Source organism: Macaca nemestrina, chromosome 17, assembly GCF_043159975.1.
Source record: "Macaca nemestrina isolate mMacNem1 chromosome 17, mMacNem.hap1, whole genome shotgun sequence".
Classification (NCBI taxonomy): domain Eukaryota; kingdom Metazoa; phylum Chordata; class Mammalia; order Primates; family Cercopithecidae; genus Macaca; species Macaca nemestrina.
Window position 1 is genome coordinate 519,493 of NC_092141.1, and position 20,640 is coordinate 540,132.

At 54.4% G+C, this 20,640-nt stretch overlaps 2 protein-coding genes across 6 annotated transcripts in view; both read right to left on the minus strand.

The window, feature by feature from the left end:
* The window catches only part of LOC105471491 (double C2 domain beta), a 35,643-nt gene extending 26,515 nt beyond the window's left edge, over window positions 1-9,128 (minus strand). For both annotated transcript variants that reach the window (XR_981176.2, XM_011723969.2), the window contains exon 1: window positions 8,734-9,128. Coding sequence is in view for 1 of the 2 variants with exons in the window: in XM_011723969.2 (XP_011722271.1) it covers window positions 8,734-9,094 (361 nt within the window). In the remaining variant the exon portion in view is untranslated. The remainder of the gene's footprint in view (window positions 1-8,733) is intronic.
* Window positions 9,129-9,317: 189 nt separating this feature from the next.
* LOC105471483 (rabphilin 3A like (without C2 domains)) overlaps window positions 9,318-20,640 on the minus strand; it is a 243,403-nt gene continuing 232,080 nt past the window's right edge. For 2 of the 4 annotated variants that reach the window (XM_071082061.1, XM_071082058.1), the window contains 2 exons: window positions 14,078-14,236; window positions 12,393-12,491 (listed from right to left, as the gene is read on the minus strand). In XM_071082061.1, the coding sequence (XP_070938162.1) occupies window positions 14,127-14,236 (110 nt within the window). In that variant the 3' untranslated portion in view covers window positions 12,393-12,491; window positions 14,078-14,126. Of the gene's footprint in view, window positions 10,680-12,366; window positions 12,492-14,077; window positions 14,237-19,089; window positions 19,359-20,640 lie in introns of those variants that run through there. The other 2 variants (XM_071082057.1, XM_071082060.1) reach the window with 2 other exon arrangements.

The following is a 20,640-nucleotide window of genomic DNA, read 5'->3' on the forward strand; positions in this document are numbered from 1 at the left end:
GCAGCTGCCTCCCTCCCCGGGGGCAATCACTCAGAGCAGCTGTGGCTTTCCATGCAGCGGCAGCTCCCAGCATGAAGGCCGAGGTGATGGTGAGGGGCAGAGCTTGGGGGCAATCCCCGGACAGCAAGATGCGCATTCACAGAGGGCCTCAGAAGCCCAGAGCCTGCTCCCAGGCTGCAGGGCTGGTCAACTGGTGTCACATTCATTCATTATTTACCAAGTGTTCACAATACGCCAGACTCTAGGGGATGGACATCTGTGAGGCAGAGTCCCTACCCCAAGGAAAGCACAGCTTAAGGGGAGGAACAAAAGGAAAGAATTTGCCGCAGTGGAGTCTGGTGAGCCAGGAGCCACGGGAAGCCCATGTGAATTGGGACAATCAAGGAAGGCTTCCTGGAGGAGGTGGTGTTTCACCTGAGCCATGAGGGATGAGTAGGAGTTCGCCAACGGCACAGTGGGGCTGGGGGAGGTGATGATTCCAACCACAGGCCAACCAGCAGGTGCGGGCTTAACGACTGGTGTGATCCTGGGATAAGGGAAGGCCAAACTTGAAAGATTCTATTCTTCAGGCTCTGAGCTACGCTCCCAACATGGATCTAGATCCAATTATGGCCACACCTACTGGGCCCATCATTTACATCTCATCTGCGGCTGCTTTCCTGCCTCAGAAGCAGACCATATGGCCTGCACAGCTGAAAATATTTACTGTCCGGCCCTTTATAGAACAAGTTTGCAGATCCCTGGGTGAGTGCTGGGCCCAGCCAGGCATAATACAGTTTCTTGGGTCTGCAGGGAAATTGGCTAATGAAAGGCCATTGGTGTGGAGCTGGTGATGGGAGTGGCATTTGTCCAGGTCACCCCCTTCTAACACGGATCAGCACGTGTCTCTCTTTGCAGCAGTGTGGGGTGCAAGACCTGCCCTCTGACATCGGTCTCCCGGGTTCAAATCCCAGCATGCACTTCCCTGCTGTGTGACCAGCTGATCTAACGTCTTTATGCCTCAGTTTACTCATCTGTCAAATGGAGACAACGGTGGTATCCACCTCACAGCACACAGTGTGCCTGGGGTGTAGGAGGGGATCCGTAGATCACTACAGAAGAAGCAGATCCCTATGGTGGGTTTTCTAGGTACTGGCTTCTACGAGACCCATTCTGGAATGAAACTGTCCTCGACTGGATCATTTCCCTCCCTGCCTTTGGGAACAGAACATACAAATGGTCACTTAAGCTTTTCTGAATAACCTGAGTCGCCGCTATGGCTACGATTACTCTTCCGAACGTCACAGTCATAGTCCAGATGCGAACGGGGACATGAAGCAACCAGAGGGTCCCGGGTGGTCCTCTTTTCGGTTTTATTTTTCTGCCTCTTTCTTTGACATGAGCCTGAAACTCCTATTCGATTACTTGTCTATGGTAGTAGAAACAGCTCTCTCACCTGTTCAGTCATTGTTTCTCCCAAGAAACCAGGTGATGATACTTGTTAGAACTATGTGCAAACTAACAGCCAACAGATCTTGGTGGCTGGCGCGGTGCTCACGTCTGTCATCCCAGCAGTTTGGGAGGCTGAGGCGGGTGGATCACTTGAGGCCAGGAGTTTAAGACCGGCCTGGCCAACATGGCAACACCCACCTCTACAAAAAATACAGAAATAGCCAGGCATGGTGGCGCATGCCTGTGGTCCCAGCTACTCAGGAGGCGGAGGTGGGAGGACCCCTTGAGCCCAGGAGGTTGAGGCAACAGTGAGTGTGGCTGTGCCGCTGCATCCGACCTGGGTGACACAGCGAGATCCTGTCTCAGAAAAATCAATAAACACTAGGTCTTGAGTGAAGCCTGGGGCACGTTCTCCTGAGAAGGGTATGTGTGCCTCCAGTAGCTGTAGCTGGCATGCTAGCTGCCATCTACACACCAAGCAGGTGAGGCTGCTGGAAGGTAGGTATATCCCACCGCTCCTGCAGCAATGCACACAGCCACAGCCCAAGACACACCAATCTGTGCTTTTGTAACAATATTCTCCAAAGCCGTTGGCTATACGTGACAGTCATTTGATGCCGTTCAGGTCAGGCCTACCTGGGGTGTGTTCCCCCAGTGATTCGCCTCCTGAGCAACAGGACCATGCCTTGGCCACACCTCTGAGACCAACAAACAGATGCAGACACATGTGGCTGGGCCATTCAAGCCCACCTGCCCTCCAGGTGCTCCCAGGAGCTCGGAGCCGGTGTGACCCTCACGTGTGAAAATGCACAGTCTGATTTCTGCCTGTTTCCCAACCCCAGAGAAGGACAGCCAGAAGACGGAGTGGCTGTCTGCTCCCCCTGGGACACCCAGGTCCTGGAGGGGAGGAGCCCCTGCGCTGGCTCTGCACAAACCCCTGTCCACGGAGGGCAGTGACCTGCTCCCTCTGCTCGGGGGAAACTGACACCTGCCACCACCTCCTGGGAAGGGACAGCGCACCCAGTGTGTCACCGGGAAGGCACTGACGAATTTCTCTGAACTCCACTGGAAGGTAAGAAATGATAGTTTATAAATAGAAGCTCGGTCACAATTTTGAGAGGCTGGTGCAGCTCTCTTAGGGAGCACATGGCCCAACTTCATTTCCCTTCAGAGAAATGAGGCTCAGAGAGGGCAGGTGAGCTGCTCAGCGCGGCCCAGCAGACCAGGCCACAGAATCTAGGCCTCTTCACTTCCATCCTGATAGTTTCTCCCTGGAGGCCTAGTGGCTCCCAAGAAGTTGTTGTTTTTTGTTTGTTTGTTTGTTTGTTTCTGAGACAGGCTCTTGTTCTGTTGCCCAGGCTGGAGTGCAGCGGTGCAATCACAGTTCAGCCTCCCAGGCTCAAACGATCCTCTCACCTCAGCCTCCCGAGTAGCAGGGACTACAGGTGCCCACCACCATGCCCAGCTAGTTTAAAAAATATTTACATAGAGACAGTGGTGTGTGGGGGGGGGACAGTGGTGTGTGTGGGGGACAGTGGTGTGTGTGTGGGGGGGGACAGTGGTGTGTTGGGGGGGAGGGGGGACAGTGGTGTGTGTGGGGGACAGTGGTGTGTGTGTGGGGGGGGACAGTGGTGTGTTGGGGGGGAGGGGGGACAGTGGTGTGTGTGTGGGGGGGGACAGTGGTGTGTGTGTGTGGGGGGGACAGTGGTGTGTGTGCAAGGGGAGGGGGGACAGTGTGTGTGTGGGGGGGACAGTGGTGTGTTGGGGGGAGGGGGGACAGTGGTGTGTGTGTGTGTGGGGGGACAGTGGTGTGTGTGCAAGGGGAGGGGGGACAGTGGTGTGTGTGTGTGGGGGGGACAGTGGTGTGTGTGCAAGGGGAGGGGGGACAGTGGTGTGTGTGCAAGGGGAGGGGGGACAGTGGTGTGTGTGTGGGGGGGGACAATGGTGTGTGTGGGGGAGGGGGGACAGTGGTGTGTGTGTGGGGGGGGGACAGTGGTGTGTGTGTGTGGCGGGGGACAGTGGTGTGTGTGCAAGGGGAGGGGGGACAGTGGTGTGTGTGCAAGGGGAGGGGGGACAGTGGTGTGTTGGGGGGAGGGGGGACAGTGGTGTGTGTGTGTGGCGGGGGACAGTGGTGTGTGTGCAAGGGGAGGGGGGACAGTGGTGTGTGTGTGTGGGGGGGACAGTGGTGTGTGTGTGGGGGGGACAGTGGTGTGTGTGTGGGGGGGACAGTGGTGTGTGTGTGTGGCGGGGGACAGTGGTGTGTGTGCAAGGGGAGGGGGGACAGTGGTGTGTTGGGGGGAGGGGGGACAGTGGTGTGTGTGTGGGGGGGACAGTGGTGTGTGTGTGGGGGGGACAGTGGTGTGTGTGTGTGGTGGGGGACAGTGGTGTGTGTGCAAGGGGAGGGGGGACAGTGGTGTGTGTGTGGGGGGGACAGTGGTGTGTGTGTGGGGGGGACAGTGGTGTGTGTGTGTGGCGGGGGACAGTGGTGTGTGTGCAAGGGGAGGGGGGACAGTGGTGTGTGTGTGGGGGGACAGTGGTGTGTGTGGGGGGAGGGGGGACAGTGGTGTGTGTGCAAGGGGAGGGGGGACAGTGGTGTGTGTGTGGGGGGGACAGTGGTGTGTGTGTGGGGGCGGGTCTCACGACATTGCTCAGGCTGGTCTTGAACTCCTGGGCTCAAGCAATCCTCCCGCCTCCACCTCCCAAAGTGCTGGGATTACAGGCACGGGCCACTCTGCCCTGGTCCAAAAAGTGGTTTTTTGTTGTTGTTGTTGTTTATTTTTTGCCACTTCGTTTAGCTGAAATCTTAGGAGGATGCAACTAAGAAACAAAAAGAGAGAAAAGCAGAGTTGCTCTTGGGGAAGGAGGGTGAGGGCTCAGCCGCCTCGCGGCCCTGGAGAGCCCTCTGAGTTGGAAAAGCACCTCGGGCTTGTGCTGGGAGTGACGAGGGCGCTAAGGGCAGGAGAAGGTGCTTCTCTGTGAGCCACAGTGCCCTGCCCTTGGAGCACGCAAATGACATGACCTCACTGAAGTTTACATCTTCGAAAAAATAATGAGGGCTGGTCACTAATGGGCCTTTGAGAGTTGTCACCCGTTTGTCGATAATGATAGAGCTTTAACGGGGCTAATTCAGAGAAAATCAAGCTCAAGCCCCTGTTGGCTCCTCTAAGGCCAAACACCTCCCTGCTCGGCTGATGGAGACCGACAGCATCACCATAGCCTTGGTTTGTGCCTGGACTTTCCCGACACCCTTGGGAATAGGAAATCTACCCTGATTTCTGTTTTTTTTTTTTGGAAGAAAAATATCAGGCTCTCAAATAGTTAAAAAAAAAAAATCTGTGGCAAGGACCATAGAAAACCATCAAGCTTGTGTTGAAAGCATTTTATAGTTGGGGAAACTGAGCCACTGAGCCAGGCCAGCACTGCAGGGAGGATAGACAGAAATGAGCCGTCATCCCTGCTTCCCAGGAGCTTAGAGATGAGTGTTAAGATTTTTATAAACATCTTCATCATCTGCTTTAAATTGTTGGAAGGTTCTCCATCAACTCCTGGACTCAGTTCAACCTCCTTGGTGTGGCCTTTAAGACCTTCTGTGATATGACCACTTTGGCCTCCTCACAGGTCCCTTCCGCTTCTTTGAGCCACTTGGTTCTATTGTTTTGCCTACACTGGGCTGAGATTCTGACACTTCAGGACCTGTGTACACAGCTGTCCCTCTGCCAGGAGCACCCCCCTTTCCTCTTTCCCCTCTGCCAGCCCACCTCCTCCCTCCACCCCGTCTTAGGGTTGAGCCCTCTCTGTGAGTGACCTCCGCGAGCCAGAGCTTCCCATTTGGGTTCCTGCTTCCCTGACCCTCGCTGCGGGGTCCCCTGTTTGTCTTGGTTTTGATGAATACCCTCCGGTCAGAGATGGCCTCTCAGCACTCTTGTATGTTACACGTGCGTGACACAGAGCCTGACACATAGGTGGTGCTGTAACATTGAGTGCATTAAAAATATCACGGGTCCAGGTAGAACATGACTCGGGCCAAAGAGGTTCTGGGCTCAAAGGAAGGGGCACCACAGCCAGTGGGGGCTGGAATATGCCCCCTGACAAGGAGAACCTTTGAGGTGGACTCAACACTTTGTCCTTGCTCCAGACCTGCATGGGCATCAGTCCTGACCCGGTCCCGGGTGAACCACACGGGGCAGGTTTAACATGGACATATGAGGCAATGCTGGCCAACAAGACAAAAGGACAGGTCTCCTGGGGACTTCTCGGAGAGGTTTCCTTGCTCCTAAACTGAGACACGAGAAAAGGAATCAGTCCTTACCCAATCAAGGACCTTATTGTTACGTGTGATGCCTGGACCTGCAGCAGCCACCTTGGACCCGAGGGTCCTGCTTTGCTGATGGGGACTGACAGTGTCATTCTGACCTTGGTTTGCACCTGAACCTTCCTCACCCAGACACCCTTTGGAATAGGAAATGGGCCTTGATTTTTGGTCTACAAGGAAAAGCGCACAGCCACGTGCAAAGACGGACAGGACCATCACCCCTGACGGTGCTGAGGTGCTGACACATTGGTGCACCCTGGTGTGGCAAGACCTCAGCTGTCCTCATTGTTTAAGCCGCTCTGAGTTGGTTTTCTGTCACTTGCAACCCACAGCACTCTAGTGATTACAGCTTTGAAGAATGAACTGGGCTTCCACAGGTGGGGACCAGGCAGGAGAGCAACTCACGCAGGGGCAGCGTGTGGTGTGTGGGGCCCACGGCCCACCTGGAGGGCAGCACGCCACAGAGGCCATCCTAGGAGAACTGGCAGGGCAGACACCAGGTCCTGCTCATTAGGACATTCACTGCCTTTCCTCCATGTCATCGCCCCTCTGCGAGATCTGCTGGGAACATGTGAGTTGTGTGCTTGTGCTTTGACATGACTTAATAAAGGAAGGGCTTTAAAGAGCCAGGAGAAAAGGCTGAGTAAATAAACAGCACTTCACTCTCTGCCTTGGACAACAGAGCAACCGCCCTCATTTCTTTTTGTCAGAACAGAGATAATCCAATAATTAGGGCAGCAAATAGCATAACCCTGGCTAAAGCCATAATGAACCATCTGGCTTGAATCACTTAGGCTTATTCTAGGGATCTGGTTGTCACAGCCCAGAGGGGGGCACGGCCTGGGGTACTGGGTGGAAGGCAGTCCCACCCCAGAACCTGTTCCCCCACCATGGACGAGAGCCAAGATTTCTGGGCTCCTGTGCCTAGGATATTTGCTCAGCCTCCCATAGGATCCAAGCCTGGGGTGGGGCACCCCTTGAAGGGGGCGACAGGGGCCCACGCAGGCCCTGGCTCGGTGGCACACCGTCCTCCTTAGCTCCTCTGAGCCCGTTTTTAGCATTTCTTTGGCGTGTCCTGGTAATACGGGTGTGGCCAGCCCACAGTTCAAGCTGGCAAAGCTGCGTCCAGCTCTGCCCTGCACTGCTGACCCCATGTGAGTCTGGCCCCTGCATGGCATGTATCTGAGGCCAGGGACCCAGCACTGCTGCCAGGACATGCTCCGCGAAGGGCTGCTGAGTCGATGAATTGGACAAGGGGCCGGCTGGCCTGAGTTTTGAGCTTCCTGGTCCCCTCCTTGCTTTGTGGGTTCAGAGACAGAAAAAAAAAAAAAGTCTCTTGGCCATTCGCTATCCAGAGGGCCCTCTGTGGAACCAGGAGGGTGGCCTGAAGCTCTGCCCTCCCCTCTTACTTCCTTGGTGCAGTGGCAGTGATGCCGGAAATGGGAACAAGTTTCCCATCCCCTCTTCTGGGGGAGGCTTTGGATTCAGGCCAGCCAAACGAGTGGCCACTTAGGGCCTGCCCAGAGGCTCAGCAAGTCCGGGGTGAGCTTTGCACAGGGTGCCAGGAGCAGAGGGGAGGGGGTGGATCTAGGGCACAGCCCTGAGGGCAAAAAACTCTTCCGACCCAATTTCCCCAAGCTGGCAGGAAAGTGGAGGGACAAGACGGCTCCCCAGCCCCTACACCCCAGGGCAGGGCCTTCATATGCCAGGCGCTGGCCCGAGGGCCGTGGTCCAAGCCTCGAAAAAGTACCTGGCAGGCAGTTTCCCTACAGGGGCCCTGCTCTAACCGGCCACTGCTGATGGGCCTCCCCAGGTGCAGCGATGGGGGGTCTCCACCCCGGGGGCACTGGTAATCCCTACCTTCAGCTTCTGCTGGCACATTTGATGCTTGGGAAACTCCAGACCCGCAGCCCACAGGCCCTGGTGAGTGCCCAAGCCAGGCGCAGACACCCCTGCACAGGGGAGGGGCAGCCCCAGCCCTGGAGAAGCTAGAGCAGGACTCCTGCCCGGGCCACAACCCGGGAAGGGCTGGGGTTTGACGCTGGTTTTCCAGGTCTCAGTGGCAAGTCGGGAGCCACAGCTGGGCTAGGAGGGGGTTCTCACGTCCCATCCCCACCCCGCGCAAACCGGTTCCTCACTGGACTGCGACCTCTTCCGGCCTCGGTTTCCCAGCCTGTCCGGCCCGGTGGATGGGAAAGGGCGCCCACCGGCCGGGCCTCGGTCCCGGGACTCCGGCGCTTGCCTGCTCCCCGGGGCTCAGGGCTCAGTCCCGGAGGAGGGGAGCGGGCTGGGAGGCCCTTTCCGCCCGGGGGCCGCGGGCGTAACAGGTGGGCGCAGGTGCGCGGCCCTGGCCAGCGCCGCGGCGGGGTCCATGGACGCTGGAGGAGGAACCGCCAAGGTTTTTCCAAAGGACAAGCGGCCCCGCGGTCCTCCTGGTCCTCTGCCCGCGCACCGGCAAAGCCGCTGCGCTCTGCGGGCCGCCGGGCCCACGCGGGAGGCCGGGCCGCTCCCAGCCTCGGGCCCCTCCTCAGCCCGCCCCAACCCCGACCCTCGGCCGCGAGGCCCTCCCGGAGCGGCTGGCGAGCGGGGAGCGAGCGCGAGGCCGGCAGCAACTGGTGTCTCCCCGGGACACAGCTCCGCCCTTCCCGGGAACAAAAGCAGCCGCCCGCGCCGGAGCCTGGGGAGGGCGGGCTGGCAGGGAGGGGGCGCGGCGCCGGCTCCTGGGAACCCGGCCCCGGAAATGGGGCACCCCCAGGGGGTGCCCCCAAACTTCCCTCCTCTCCGGTCCGGGTCAGGGAGGGCTCGAGGCCGGCGGGCAGGGCGCGGGGAGTGCACGGAGCGCGCGAGGGGCCCGCAACCCCGCGGCGGGGGTGTGCGCCGAGGGAGAGCGCGACCACGCGAGGGGGACCGGCCGAGGGGACCCGCCAGGCCTGGGGGCGCCAAGCCCGAGCCAGGGGAGGGGGCGCGAAGTCGGCGAGTTGGAAACTTACTGCAATCGTCCGACTCGTAGCCGTCGGCGTCCGGCTCGTCCTCCGGCGGCTTGGCGGGGGGCCGCGCGGGGCTGGGGCCCGGGCTGGAGCCGTAGGCTCCGAAGAGCTGGTCCACATCCTCGTCGTCCTCGCGGGCGCCGTCGGAGGGGCTGCGGCGGCCGGCACTGGCCGCGGCCGGGCGCGCGGAGGCGTCCGGGGGCGCAGCGGCGCGGGGCCCGGCGTCCGGGGGCAGGCCCCGCGGGAAGCGGGGGAAGTAGTCGGAGATCTGCTTGATGGGACGGATGGGGCCGGGGCACACGTCGATGGCCATATGCTCCTGGATGCTGATGGTCGCCTTCTCCCCGCGCCGCCGGAGGGTCATGCAGGCAGCGCCGCCCCGCCCCGGGCGCGGCCCGGCCCGGCGCGACCCCGGCCCGGGGGCGGCTCAGCAGGCCCGGCGGGGCGCGGCGGGGGCTGCAGGCATCGCCGGCCGCGCCCCCGGACGGCCCTGACTCGGCTGCTGCCCGCTCCGCTGCGGACGGCTCGAGTGAGCGCCAGGGGCCGGCAGGCAGGGGGCGGGCCCAGCCCGCGTCACCCGGCAGCAGCCAAGCAGGGCGAGTGTGCGGACTGCGCGGGCGGCGCGGAGCGGAGGGAGCGGAGGGAGCCGCGCGGCGCCACACTCACTCGCACTCACACCGGCGCGCACGCCGGCCCGGGACCCCGCGCGCGCACACTCGCGGCCGGGCAGGGCCGCCGGACGCCTTCCGCTCATGCACGGCCGCGGTACAAGCCGGGAGCCGGCCGGGCAGGGACCCGCAGGACGCGCACCCACACGTTCCCGCGCCTGCCAGCCCACGCTGGGCTCTGCTCGCTCTCTCGGGACGCACGCAGGTGTGCAAGTGCACACACGCGTGTGCAGAGATACGTGGTGGAAGCATCCGCTCGCTCACACCGTGGGACACACATACAAACGTCTGCATGCGCACGTAGAGTTGGTTGAGGGTGCTGTGACACAGCGCACCCCCCGTGCACACGCGCGCACACCTCATGGAGCGCACACACAGGTCAAGGGCACCCAGGACACAGGCTTCCACACCCCCAAGCACCCCTAACAAGACACACAAACATGCGCCCATAGAAGTGACCAGGGGACCCTGGGCACAAGTCCCTCTCTCCCCCTCCATCTAGCAGGACATGGAGTCGCTCTCCTAGCGTGTAGGGACAGGCTGCCTACACACGGGCAGGACATGTAGACGCTCAACTGTGCCAGGACACGGGGGCACAGTCTGTGCACACATATTCTCGGGTCACACACAACACAGCACTCGAACCTCGGGTCAGTCCTTCACTCGGTCAGTGAGTAGTCCGAAGGACCCACCGCGGCAGGGTGGCTGAGAACCTGGACAGGGCCTGGTCAGGAGCGGGTGAGGGGAAGGTCTGGGCGGTGAGTGATGCAATGAGGCTGGGCGGCACCCTCCCCCCACCACACTCCTACTCTAGGCCTCCCACACGGTCAGATCACTGAACAAATCCCAGAGGGCCCAGCCCTGGTTGTCTGGCTTTCCGGACCAGAGCTCTGTTGGGAACTGCTGCTGCCTGGACAGGTGTGTTCTCAGAAAGCCCCGGGCACGAATGGAATCCTGTTTACCCTCTGGCTTCCACTGACGGGAAAGACACTTAGCTTCTTAGCTGGGTGCCTTTGTTGAGTCTGAATAAGGGGCTCCAAGCGGCTCTTGTTCCCCCACTGTAACCCTTGCAGAGTGATGGGGAGCAGACTAAAGAGAGGCGAAACCTTGCTCTACGGCTTCCAGCTGCACAGTTCTGGCAGGCTATTCGACCTCTTTGAGCCTCAGTTTCCTCATCTATGAAGTGAGGCTGTTTCCAACTGCACAGCATTGTGGCAAAGCCCCATCCAGCACAGAACATGACAGATAAGAGGGGCTCAGTCGGCTTTCCCTTCTCCCTTCCTTTGGAAAGACAAGACTCATGGTGAGAAGTGATGAGAAATTCATGTTTCGTACTGAGTTCTGAACTGGGTGGTGGCGGGCACTACCGGCCTTTGAAAACACTGGAGGAACACATGGCATACGTTGTACTGTGCCAAGAACATTCACAGCTGTCATCTCATTGATTCCTTAAACCACCCCAGGATGTAGGCAGGGCCTGCTGTTCCCATTTCACAGGTGAGGAAATTAGCGCTCAGGCACAAGGATGTGCCCAGGGGGACTGCTGGCTGGCGGCAGAGCTGCGATGACAGCCCAGTGTCCTTTTTGATGCTTCCACTTTCCCTCCCTTCTCCCTCTCCTCCCCTCCACTACAGAGCTCAGAGGCTCAGAGCAGAGTTGGAAACACAGGTAAAACCTTGTTCCCAAAGCTCATCCTGAGGCTTCTTGGACATGGGAAGCCCAAACTGAGGAGGAGGGGAAGGAGGGGAAAAAAAAGGAGGAGGAAGAGAAGGAGGGAAGGAGGCCAAGAGCCTCAGGGGATACAGTGGGAATGACTGGCCTGGGGGTTCCCTAAAGATAGTCTGAGGTCCTGGTGGGAGAAATATTCAGCCTTCCAAGAGCCAAAGGCCAAGGGAAGGACAGAAGAGCCTGGAAGGGCAGCCTGGCACAGAGGGGCTCTCATTTCCAGGAATGCTTAAGGGGATTAATCCTTAAATAGGCACAGAGTGACTTTTTCTGTGCCAGAGGTGGCTGCATCACAAAATGATTATATAATAACACAGGTATTAAAATGCAGACGCTGAGCTGTCATTTTATCATTCCTTTACTAAGGAGTTACAGGGTGTCGTCATCATCTTACAGTTGGGGAGACTGAGGCTGCGGGAGGTCAAGTGACTAGCAAGAGGCAGACTGGGGATGAGACCTGGACATCCTGACCCCTGAGCCTTGCCCTTTTAACATCAAGGCCCTGTGACTGTGTTCACCGAGAGCTGGCTGCTCCCTCCTGGCCGCTTCTCTTGGGGGTCTGGTTTTTGGAGGATCAGCTCATGGCTCTTGGCTCTGCAGGAGCTGGCTCTCGGGGAGGGTTTGGAAGAAGTCAAGTGGAGGGCCCAGCCTCCTAAGCATGGAGCCAGGGAACCCCAGGATGCCCACCGGAGAAACACATGGCATGTTGGGGTCCAGCCTTTGGCAGGTGGCAGAGTTGAAATCCACTCTAGGTCTGAATTTGCCCAGCTCTGAGCCCAGCTGAAATGGGGTGGGGCCTCCCCAAGGGACAGAAGTGGTGTTATCTGGGCAGGTGTCTACTTTCTAGAAAGAGCATAGGTCACGGAGTAGGCAGACTTAGAATCAAAAGTCAGGGGAGCCTCCTCCTAAGTGTGCCAGACTTTGGGCAAGTTGCTTAACAGGCCCTGGGTCTCATCAGCAATGGGGGAGAATAATAACAAGCTTGTGTCAGTTAAAGGTGAGGATGGGTACACAGTGCCCAGTGTGCAACTGGCGCTCAGGGAATTGTGATTCTGCTGCCCCTGCCTTCGTGGTGCAAACCGTCCCGGTGCAAACCTTCCTGGTGCAAATCGCCCTGGTGCAAACCTTCCTGGTGCAAACTGTCATTGCACTCCCAGTGCCTGGCTCGATTTCTCTACCAGTGACATGCGGTTGGCTGCTCCGTGTCTGCTGCCAGGACCAGGTGACAAGTGGATGCACTTACCAAGGCTGGGCGCTGGCTGGCATGTGTGGGCATCTCTAAGCTGTTGGATATGTCCAGAGCCTCATCAATCACGTCGCCTTCCATTCCCAATGCTGAGATGGGCAGCAGGGCAGCTGGATCAGCCTCTGACAAAGTTAAGTGGATAGAGTCTGCCCTTGGTCACAGCCCTCAGGAGCCCCGTGCCCTTGCCTCTGTGCCCCCTGCTTTTCCCAACGAGCTTCTGAGCTTTCTCCTAACTCCCCACAGACCCTCTCAAGGGCTCCTGTCAAATGAGATTAAGTGGGTTCTTTAAAAAATGGTCCAGGTATCTGTAGCACCAGCGTGTCTATTTACTTTGTCACCGAGGCTGGAGTGCAGTGGTGAGATCATGGCTCCCTGCAGCCTCGACCTCCTGAGGCTCAAGTGATCTTCCCAACTGAGCCTCCCAAGTAACTGGGTCCACGTGCATGCACCACCATCCCCAGCTAATTTTTAAAATTTTTGTAGAGACGGGGTCTCCCCATGTTACCCAGGCTAGTCTCAAACTCCTGGCTTTAAACAGTTTTCCTGCCCTGGTCTCTCAAAATGCTGAGATTACAAGCATGAGTCACCACGCCCAGCCCAGGATGTCTATCAATAATGCAGATTCCAGGCCCCTACCTCACACCCACTGACTCAGAATATGTGTGTGCACACTGAGCATGCATCTTAAGTACCCCTGATGATTCTGGTGCACAATGGAGGTTGATACTTGCTGGGTTAGAGGGTGCTAATGGTTTAACAGTGATTTTTCAACCTGCTGGGCTGCCTCTATGCTGTTCACATGTGTAACATATGCCCATCAGTGACATTTCTCAATATTTAGTGATTCTTCACTGGGGAAGTGAGTGCCTAACCCAAGGCAGGTGTTGGAATTTCCAGAAAGGTTTGGCAAAGCCACACTGGGGGGTCTGATATCCTCCTGTTTGGATGTTCTGACCTCTTTCCCGGTGGAGAAGGACCAGCTAACAGATCTTCACAGTAGGTAACGTGTGTTTTTCAGGAAACGCCCTCTCGGCAGCACTTGACTGGATGTTCCTTGGTTGGCATCTTGGCTGGTGCTCATGTGCCCGGAGGAGAAGGGCCCTCTCTGACCCAGGCCTAACATGTGTCCCCCGTTTCCACCCTTCCCTGATTGCCGGAGGAGCTCTTGTCCTGCTGTGCTAATAGAACGTTCTTTGTATTAACAGAAAATGTTAACCCAACAGAGGCGCTGGGATGGAGGAGTTCCAAACAATGTGGCTGGTTGATGGAGAGGGGCCTTCCAAGGTCTCTTGTCCATTCATTTATTCCTGAAGCCGCAAATATTTATTGTGCACCGGTCACAGGCCCCAGGCTGCGTTCTGCAGGGAGCCCAGGGATAAATGAAGCCTCTTTTTCTGGGGATTCCAGATGACGGAGGGGAGGCCAGCAAGGGAGGTAGGAACCACCACTCTGGGGGTCTCCTGCCTCCTTCTTGGCGTACACTGTGGCCTCGGCATGGAGAGCATGGTGGAGCGCTGACGCCAGCAAGTCAGTTCAGCATTTGCAATATAGCTTGTGGCTGCTGAGAGGCCAACTTGATATATTAAATGATATTAAAAATGCAGCCTATTTCTGATAATTTATTATGCACATTCTCATAAACACATTACACTCGTCACAGTACATTTACGAGCACCAGGCCTACCAGTGGGGAAAAGTTAACACCTACCTAATGATGTTTTGCAGATGTCAGATGCTCTGGTGCTGCGGTGATGGGGTCAATGGTGCAAAGAAATGCGAGTGTTTTTTCTATCCTGGGGCACCAGGAGGCTGCCCAGGGATGGCTGGAAGAACCAGGCTCTCTCCCTCCACACTGCCAAGGTCTGCGCTGTGGGATTTGAAAGAGGCCGGGTGAGAGGCTCCCCGGCCAGGAGAGACTTAGCCCAGGATCAGGCTGCCTAAGGCAGGAGATTAGGTGTCACAGAGGGATAATGCTGGATCCTCTGGGGAAGCTCTAGAAATGACCTCTGGGAGAAAGAGGGGCAGAGCCTGAGGCTCATGTGACAGCACAGACAAGCTTCCCTCCCACAGGCCTGGGGACCACTAGAGCCCAGGGTCTTGGCTGGAGCAGTCTTCATGACTGGGGTGAACATCTCAGCATTATACATGAACTACAATGGGTAGAAACTCTAACCAGCCCAGAGCTGGTGGAAACCCAGGGCCAACAGCCACAGATGTTCCCTCCAATAGCTTTGAATTGATGATGCAATTCAAAGGTATTAACAATGCAAGTGGCAGCTTCCAATGCTAATGTGTTCCACCTTTTGTTGGTTTGTTTGTTTGAGACAGAGTCTCACTCTGTTGCCCAGGCTGAAGTACAATGACATGATCTCGGCTCACTGCAACCTCCACCTCCCGGCTTCAAGCAATTCTCCTGCCTCAGCCTCCTGAGTAGCTGGGACTACAGGTGACTGCCACCATGTTTGGCGGGCATAGTTTTTGTATTTTTAGTAGAGATGGGGTTTCACCATGTTGGCCAGGCTGGTCTTGAATTCCTGACCTTAGGTGATCTGCCCACCTCAGCCTCCCAAAGTGCTGGGATTACAGGCGTGAACCACCATGCCTCGCCCACTTTTTTTTTTTTTTTTTTAAGAGACTGGACCTTGCTCTGTTACCCAGGCTGGAGTGCAGTGGAGTGATCATGGCTCACTGCAGTCTTGAACTCCTGGGCTCCAGTGATCCTCCCACCTCGGCCTCCTGAGTGTCCAGAACCACAGACCTGCACCACCATGTCCAGCTAATTTTTTTATGTTTTGTTTTTTTAGAGATGGGTCTTGCTATGTTGCCCAGGCTTACCTGAACTTAGTTTTACATTTACTACAGATGTGTGTACCTATAAACAATATATGGTATTGTTTTGCATGCTTTAAAACTTTGTAAAAATGGCATCATACTGCATGTAACCTTATTAAACTCATTTTTGACTTATTATTGTTTGTGAAGTTTATTCCTGTTGATGCATCTAGCTATAGTTTGTTTTTATTTTTTTTATTTTTTTTTTCAAATGGATATTTGTTTTTTATTATTTTTCTTTTTTTTTAATTTATTTATTATTATTATACTTTAAGTTGTAGGGTACATGTGCATAACGTGCAGGTTTGTTACATATGTATACTTGTGCCATGTTGGTGTGCTGCACCCATCAACTCGTCATTTACATCAGGTATAACTCCCAGTGCAATCCCTCCCCCCTTCCCCCTCCCCATGACAGGCCCCAGTGTGTGATGTTCCCCTTCCTGAGTCCAAGTGATCTCATTGTTCAGTTCCCACCTATGAGTGAGAACATGTGGTGTTTGGTTTTCTGTTCTTGTGATAGTTTGCTAAGAAGGATGGTTTCCAGCTGCATCCATGTCCCTACAAAGGACACAAACTCATCCTTTTTGATGGCTGCATAGTATTCCATGATGTATATGTGCCACATTTTCTTAATCCAATCTGTCACTGATGGACATTTGGGTTGATTCCAAGTCTTTGCTATTGTGAATAGTGCTGCAATAAACATACGAGTGCATGTGTCTTTATAGCAGCATAATTTATAATCCTTTGGGTATATACCCAGTAATGGGATGGCTGGGTCATATGGTACATCTAGTTCTAGATCCTTGAGGAATCGCCATACTGTTTTCCATAATGGTTGAACTGGTTTACAATCCCACCAACAGTGTAAAAGTGTTCCTATTTCTCCACATCCTCTCCAGCACCTGTTGTTTCCTGACTTTTTAATAATCGCCATTCTAACTGGTGTGAGATGGTATCTCATTGTGGTTTTGATTTGCATTTCTCTGATGGCCAGTGATGATGAGCATTTTTTCATGTGTCTGTTGGCTGTATGAATGTCTTCTTTTGAGAAATGTCTGTTCATATCCTTTGCCCACTTTTTGATGGGGTTGTTTGTTTTTTTCTTGTAAATTTGTTTGAGTTCTTTGTAGGTTCTGGATATTAGCCCTTTGTCAGATGAGTAGATTGCAAAAATTTTCTCCCATTCTGTAGGTTGCCTGTTCACTCTGATGGTAGTTTCTTTTGCTGTGCAGAAGCTCTTTAGTTTAATGAGATCCCATTTGTCAATTTTGGCTTTTGCTGCCGTTGCTTTTGGTGTTTTAGACATGAAGTCTTTGCCCATGCCTATGTCCTGAATGGTACTACCTAGGTTTTCCTCTAGGATTTTTATGGTATTAGGTCTAACATTTAAGTCTCTAATCCATCTTGAATTAATTTTCGTATAAGGAGTAAGGAAAGGATCCAGTTTCAGCTTTCTACTTATGGCTAGCCAATTATAGTTTGTTTTTATTGTTGTCTACTATTCCACTATGTGAATACGCCACAATTTATTTCTCTTTTCTGCTATTGTTGAACATTTAAGTTGGTTCCTATGCATGGCTATCATCAACATGCTGCAATGGCTATTCCTGTTTCCTGGTCCATCTATGGGATTTATTTTGAGACAGGGTCTCACTCTGTTGCCCAGGCTGAAGTTCAGTTGTACCATCTCAGCTCAGCACAGCCTCAAGCTCCCTGGGCTCAGGTGATCCTCCCACCTCAGCCTCCCAAGCAGCTGGGACTGCTGGCGCACACCACCACATCTGGCTAATTTTTATAATTTTTGTAGAGACAGGCTTTTGCCATGCTGCCCTGGCTGGTCTGAAACCCCTGAGCTCAAGTGATCCTCCCACCTCAGCCTCCCAAAGTGCTGGGATTACAGGCATGAGCCACCACAGCTGGCCAGGGAGAGTTTCTTTAGAGTTTCTTGGATAGGAAATTTGCTGGGCCTAAGGTCTGCATACCTTTGGCTTGACTAGAGAATGCCTAGCTTCTTCCCAAACTGGTTAGGACAATTGCCACTCTCACCAACCATCTATAACAGTGCCAGTTCCTCCATGTCCTTGTCAACACTTGGTATTGCCAGACTTGAATTTTTGCTAGTCTGATAGTTTTTTTTTTAATGTTTAATTAGTTCTCCTTGCTAAGTAGGTGCTACTTCATTTCTGCAGCTAAGGGTGGGCATGTGGTATCAATAGATAAATGCAACAGATTAAAAATTGAAGAGCTTCTATCAATAAGGGATTGGCTAAATACAGTATGCCTCACCTATACAATAGAATACGGCACAACCATTAACAAGGATGTGTGTGCTGATATGGAAGATATATTGATATTCTGATGTACAAAATACCTTTTCATCTCTCAGATTTATTGTTAAATAAAAAAGCAAGAGGCATAAAAAGCATATTCACTTTGTAAACAAATGAAAGGATATGTATACACATGCCTATTTGTATGTGCACAGAATATCTCTGAAAGAATGAACAGGAAACTGGCGACAGCAGTTCATCTGGGAAGGGCACGAGGGGACAGGGAAACTTTTCTGCTCCGTGAATTCTTACCATGTATGTGTATTAGCCCGTTGGAAAAAAATAGCCCTAGAATAGGCAAATTCATAGAGACAGAAAGTAGAATAGAGGTTACCAGAGGTTTTGGAGTGGAGAATAGGGGTTTTTTTTGTTTGTTTGTTTTTTTTGAGACGGAGTCTCGCTCTGTCACCCAGGCTGGAGTGCAGTGGCCGGATCTCAGCTCACTGCAAGCTCCGCCTCCCGGGTTTACGCCATTCTCCTGCCTCAGCCTCCGGAGTAGCTGGGACTACAGGCGCCCGCCACCTCGCCCGGCTAAGTTTTTGTATTTTTAGTAGAGACGGGGTTTCACCGTGTTAGCCAGGATGGTCTCGATCTCCTGACCTCGTGATCCGCCCGTCTCGGCCTCCCAAAGTGCTGGGATTACAGGCTTGAGCCACCGTGCCCGGAGAATAGGGGGTTTTTAGTTGACTGATGCAGAGTTTCTTTTTGAGATGTGAGAGAGTTCTGAAATGGATACTGGTGATGGTTGTACAACATTGTGATTGTACTTAATGCCACTCAACTGGATGCTTAAAAGTTGTTGAAATGGGCTGGGCACGGTGGCTCACCCCTGTAATCCCAGCACTTCGGGAGGCCGAGGTGGGCAGATCACCTGAGGTCAGGAGTTTACGACCAGCCTGGCCAACATGGTGAAACTCTGTCTCTACTAAAAATACAAAAATGAGCCGGGCGTGGTGGTGGTTGCCTATAATTCCAGCTACTCAGGAGGCTGAGGCAGGAGAATTGCTTGAACCTGGGAGGTGGAGGTTGCAGTGAGCCAAGATCATGCCACCGTACTCCAGCCTGGGCGACAGGAGCGAGACCGCATCTCAAAAAAAAAAAGGGGTTGAAGTGGCCTGGCACAGTGGGTCACACCTGTAATCCCAGCATTTAGGGATGCCAAAGCAAGATCACTCGAGCCCCAGGAGTTTGTGACCAGCCTGAGAAAGATGGTGAGACTGTGTCTCTACAAAATGTTTTTAAAAAATTAGCCGGGTGCAGTGGCGCACATCCTGCGGTCCCAGCTATTCGGGAGGCTGAGGCAGGGGATTGCTTGAGCTTAGGAGGTGGAGGTTGCAGTGAGTCATGTTCTCAGCACCGCCCTCCAGTCTGGGCAACACAGTGAGACCCTGTCTCAAAAACAAAGAAAAGAAGGAAAGAAGAAGAAGAAAGAGAGAGAAAATAAAGAAAAAGAAAGAAAGAAGAAAGAAAGAAAGAAGAGAGAGAAAAAAAGAAAGAAGAAAGAAAAAAGAAAAGAAAAGGAAAGAAAAGAAAAGAAAAGAAAAACAAGACAAGGCCAAGTACAGTGGCTCACACCTGTAATCCCAGCACTTTGGGAAGCCGAGGTGGGAGGAGGCCAGGAATTCGAGACCAGCCTGGGCAACACGGTGAGACTCCATCACTACAAAACATTTTTTTAAAAAGTAGTGGGGTGTGGTAGCTTGTACCCGTAGTCCCAGCTACTCGGGAGGAAGTGGGAGGATCCCTTGAACCAGGGAGATTGAGGCTGCATCGAGCCATTATTGCACCATCGTATACCAGCCTGGGTGACAGAGCAAGACCCTATTTCAAAAAAAAAAAAAGAAAGAAAGGAAAAGAAAAATGGTTAGAATGATATATATTAGGTTATGTCTTTTACCACAATAAAAAGAGCAGGAAAAAATAAGCTCACAATAAACAAATTTTAATTGCACCGGGGGGAGCACTTGGTCCACAGGGGTGAGCAGCTTCCTCACGCTCCCTGGAGAGCAACCCTAACCCTCTCCCAGCCCCTAGTCTGTGCATCTCTGCCTGCCTGGAACCCTCTGGGGCTCCCAGGGTCTGCGGAACAGTTTGAAGACTATTGGGTCCAAGGAAATTCCGAGCTGGCATGACCTTCACTTTCATCACTTAAAAACCAGCTTCCCACCTGGAACCTGCACGATTATTTACTTAGTACGTTTCTTTAAACAGACTTACTTAAAAATCCCTTAAATACCCAGGTTAGCTTTGTCCTAACAATAATATCTACGATGGGAATTGATGTGCTGATTGCGTCTCTCGATGGCACAATGAAATAAATACATAATTATTACAGTAGAATAGGCTGTGTTAAGTCACTGAGGGTTAAGCAAACGGCCAAGGTCTCATAACCAGAAAGAGGCAGGCTGGCCTGAGGCTTGGCAGTCCGGCTCCAGAAGTGACACCCTTGACCATTGCCACCTGCCCCTGGCCTGTGACAGTCACCTGTTCCCCTGCCCCCGGGACGGGACATGCTTGCCAACGTGTTAAGGCTGTAGGGGGCAGAGCATAGTTCTTCACTGGTGAGTAGGGAGGGCGAGCTGAGCTGAGCTTTGTTTACCATCCTCGGTGGCACCTGCCAGTGCTAGGCCAGTCCTCTGCTCCCTCAAACCCACAGGACAATGACCCAGGGGTCCCAGACTCCCTACAAGGCCTGGCCTTCAGGCTCACGTCCAGCCTTCCTCAGAGGGCTGGGGGTCTGCATCAGGTTAACCACACGGCAGCCCCTGCCTCTGCAGCCCCACCTGCTGCCTCCCTTATCTCTCTTCTGCCCTGAGGCAGGAGCTAGAGGCACCGTGTTGGCCTCAGCCCTGAAACCTGAAGGCTGAGAAAAGGTCCGCCCAGCAAAGAGCCGCAGGAAGGAGGAAGGGGTCTGGGCAGGGGGAACAGCACGTGCTGAGGCCAGGCATGGGGAGGAGGGTGGTGTTTGGGGAGCTGCCTGTGGTTGAGCCTGGCTGGAGCTCTCGGTGTGAAGGGGCCCTACGGGGCAGAGGGTGGAGGCCCAGTGGCTCCTGTCGCACCTGTCCCTTGGGCTTGGCGCCTGGTCACCCTCCTATCACACTCC